The sequence below is a fragment of the Leguminivora glycinivorella genome, chromosome 22, assembly GCF_023078275.1.
Source record: "Leguminivora glycinivorella isolate SPB_JAAS2020 chromosome 22, LegGlyc_1.1, whole genome shotgun sequence".
Taxonomy (NCBI): Eukaryota; Metazoa; Arthropoda; class Insecta; order Lepidoptera; family Tortricidae; genus Leguminivora; species Leguminivora glycinivorella.
In genome coordinates this window covers 13,236,311-13,240,234 of record NC_062992.1, presented here as the reverse complement: position 1 = coordinate 13,240,234, position 3,924 = coordinate 13,236,311, and the positions used below count along the sequence as shown (strand labels likewise).

Sequence of the window (3,924 nt, the reverse complement as noted above, 5' to 3'; positions counted from 1 at the left end):
TGTCTGTTGAAGTGTCCCAGTAGATTCGTATCCCCACTCGTGCTACCGGGAAAACTCTTGTTCCAGGAGATCTGTACTAGGAAGTTCAAATGGGATGAGATTCTGCCTGAAGACTTGTTGACATCATGGAGGAACATAATTAAAGATTTAAAAGCTGTTAACGAAGTAGAACTGCCCCGACATGTTACAAGTGGAGTAAAGCCGGGTTGTACTAAGTACGAACTACATTGCTTCACTGACGCGTCAATGAATGCATATGCAGCAGTCGTCTACTTGCGTGTCATAACTGAAGAGCATGTATCAACTTCGTTTCTTATGTCTAAGTGCAGAATAACCCCGGCAGAAGACAAGAGCGATCTCAAAATTCCTAGACTTGAATTGCTAGGGTGTCTGATAGGAAGTAGACTTCTGAAGTATGTCAAAAGCCACCTAGACCTAAATATATGCAAGATATATTTGTGGACGGATAGTCAAATTGTCCTAGCTTGGATCGAATCAAGTAGGCTGCTTCCACCATTTGTATTGAGACGAGTCAATGAGATCAAGCAAATTAAGGATATGTTAGGAGTAGAGCAGCGCTATGTTAACTCAAAACAAAACCCTGCAGATATAGCTACTAGGCCAGAACTGTGGCATCAAAAACGGGATCTATGGCTCCATGGTCCAGATTTTCTTCTACAAGACCAAAACAATTGGCCAAAGCAGCAGAAGAACGAAGAATTGTGCTTGGTTGGGAGGGCCCTGGACATGGTGGACGGTCCAGAGATGACAATGAGAGGATATGAAGACCAAGATAATGAACTTGACTTTCCTGAATTGGAAGAAAATTCTGCACCCACTACACTTCATGAAAGTTTGGATTCTTTGCAAGACCTCTCAGAAAAAGAGTCAGTGTCCGAAATAAAGAAGTTGCAAGGAAAATACTTTTCAGAAGAAGTTTCAGGAAAGGTCACTAGTTTGTTACGAAACTTAGGTCTCTTTAGAGATGAAGATGGGATCTTGAGATGCAAAGGAAGGTTCGCAAATGCAAATTTATCATATGATAAGAGATATCCCATTTTGATTCCGAAGAAATCACCCTTCACAACCGAGATAATACTGAAGACGCATAGAGATAACTACCATGTTGGTGTACCGCACACGCTAAGCATATTACGCGAGAAGTATTGGATCCCTCATGGGCGAGCCCAAGTTCAGAAAACCCTAAAGATGTGTTCACAGTGTGAGAAATATGCCGGAGGTCCTTACAAACTGCCACCACCACCTGCACTACCCAGTGAAAGGGTTAACTATAGTTCTCCATTTACCTTCACTGGATTAGACTACCTCGGACCGGTTTTAGTGGAGACAAATACTGGCAGAGAAAAACGATGGATTTGTCTAATGACATGCCTAGCAGTTCGTGCTGTACATTTGGAGTTGGTCAAGGCTTTGACAGCTGAGGAGTGTTTGCTAGCGATACGGCGTTTCGTAGCTGCCAGAGTGGAAATTCATTACGCAGCTTGCACCCTGGCAAGGCGGTTTCTATGAACGTTTAGTTGGACTGGTAAAACACTGCTTGAAGCGCACACTTGATAAGCATTTATTAACTGATGGTCAAATGCAGACAGTAGTGAAGGAGATTGAGGCTGTCTTGAACACTAGACCTTTGACTGCAGTGGGTTCTGACCCAGAGGCAGTGCTGCGGCCAGCAGATTTTCTATCCCTAGGTGAGTGCCTAGAGATAAACTCAGAACTTTGCGAAGGAACCTCACAAGGCACCAATACAAAAGTCGACTTGGTCGAAGGCTGGAAGAGAGGTCAGAGGATACTTAACGAATATAAAGAGATGTTCACCAACCAATACCTACCAAGTCTGCGGGATAGTTTCAGCCACTCTCATAAACAACCGCGAGTGATATCAAAGAAGTCTCCAGAAGTTGGTGACATCGTCCAGATCAAGAATGACTCCAAAAATAGGATCAATTGGAAGGTTGGCAGAATTTCAAGCTTGATCCGAAGCCGTGACGGTGAATGCCGAGCAGCCAAAGTTGTAGTTGGGAATACAGAATTCACGAGATCCATAGCACACCTGTATCCGTTAGAGTCTGACACGTACGGCCCAACAGATTATGCACGTTTACCAACACAAGACACTGAAATGGCAGAGATACCAGCTGAGCCCATGGAGATAGTTGAAATTAGAGAACCCCCGAAAGTACCTGATACGATGGTATCTCCTGAGCCCGAGATGGAGATTGATGAGTTAACAATCCCTACTGAATCGACAATCGAGAGAGAAGTTGTGTTAGATTCTGAAACTAGTCCTATGCAAACTGAGCAAGCTTCTGATAATGATATACCCGACGAGACAGAAGTGAAAGAGACAATTGTTATGGAAGACCAGCCACAGGAAGTGACTAGAGCAAGGCGGAACGCTGCCATTTGGGCTAGAGAACGAATAGCCGAATGGACGCGCCAGCTGATGACGCTACTTATGTGATCTTCTCGCCTTCGGGAGTGTCGCGGAGATCGCGAAGTCTGTTATTGTGGTATGTATCCAAACCGTCACTCTTAGCGTATTCTTCACTGGTAACACTGGCGATGGAGGTGAGCAAGTGTCAGAGGTGACCGCGAGGAGAAAAGAGCGGAAACGAGTTGAGACACGTGGAGAGATGTGCTCTGAGTACTGGTACGTAATTCGCCGTGTGGCACGTGTACGACGCTCTTGGTAAGTGAGACATTGCTATATTTGATATACTCATGGATATTGCAGTGACCATGAGTTAACGGCTACCTTGAGATAGAGCTGAGTTGTTGAGTTGAGCGATATTCTGTGTGTAGCTCGAGTTTGAATGCAACATGTGAGGTGGCTGGTATGCTATCGGTTTGAGTTACTGGAGGTTACTTTATGGAGGCTGATGGATGAGCTGTAGGGGTTGTTGTGGAGGCTCGTCGGGGACCACATGGTTCCCACCTCAGTACTCATCGCAAGTTCTTGAGCATGCCAGTTGTGCCGTGCATCCACCGATAAGAGCCACGGGACTTGGGGCCCTTCTAATTTTCCCTGAGAGAGTTTAGAGGTTGCATTCATAACAAGAGATGAGATCGAGTTAGATTTGAGATGGAATTGTACGCCCATCGAGTGTTGATTCATGGTCGGTGCAATGGCTATGTTGTACTGTGTTATATGTATAGACCCATGTAGCCAGATTGCTGTTACATCCCTTCTAGAGTAAAATCTCCGCTACACCCTTATTTGCCAAGAGTGGCACTGAAATCTGAGTAATTTCATGTGCTCTGCCTACCCCTTCATGGGACACAGGCGTGATTGTATGTATGTATGTATGAAATTTCTATAAAAATATTGTTTCTGTGTTAAGTACATAAACTTTGAGTGATATTAATCTACATTCAAAATGAGAAAAAAGTAAATTTTTAGACAGATCTTATGCTTAATTTGTCAAATTAAGGGATTAGTAGTCAAAGCGGACCTCAGGCTCTCACGAGCCGTGGCGAATGCCGGGACAACGCAAGGAGGATGATGATGATGTACATACATACATACATACAATCACGCCTGTATCCCATGAAGGGGTAGGCAGAGCACATGAAACTACTCAAGTTTCAGTGCCACTCTTGGCAAATAAACGGTTGACAGAAAACGAAACTGTGACATTGCAGATGATGATATTTCGGTATTTAATGATGAAACTGTTAATTTTAAACGTAAATTTAATCAAATACTTTGTACTAGCTACTAACCCCAGGCCCAGAGCTAAGGGGGGAGCGAGCCGGGGCCCTTGCCCGTGCCAAGTCCAAGTTCATTTTAAGGAATTTATAAATATTTTTAGTTTTTACCACTCCTTGAAAAAAGACTAGATCAGGTACTAACTTAACTAACTCAATAGGTATTAGGTATTCGTTGAATTTTATATTAATTGC

The 3,924-nt window shown here is 43.8% G+C and overlaps 1 protein-coding gene across 1 annotated transcript; it reads left to right on the top strand.

Moving 5' to 3' along the window:
- The first annotated feature begins 483 nt into the window (after positions 1-483).
- Positions 484-1,373, top strand: LOC125237767. Its single transcript, XM_048144942.1, has 2 exons — positions 484-1,016; positions 1,072-1,373. Exons 1-2 carry the CDS (start codon positions 559-561, stop codon positions 1,094-1,096), a joined length of 483 nt encoding a protein of 160 aa, XP_048000899.1. The 5' UTR covers positions 484-558; the 3' UTR covers positions 1,097-1,373.
- The last annotated feature ends 2,551 nt before the right edge of the window (positions 1,374-3,924 follow it).

Excerpts from the sequence above, each read along its gene's own strand:
- LOC125237767 (XM_048144942.1), top strand. The coding sequence starts at position 559 with ATGTTAGGAGTAGAGCAGCGCTATGTTAACTCAAAACAAAACCCTGCA. Across the intron at positions 1,017-1,071 it reads ATCTTGAGATGCAAAGGAAG|AAATCACCCTTCACAACCGA; the intron begins GTTCGCAAATGC and ends TTGATTCCGAAG.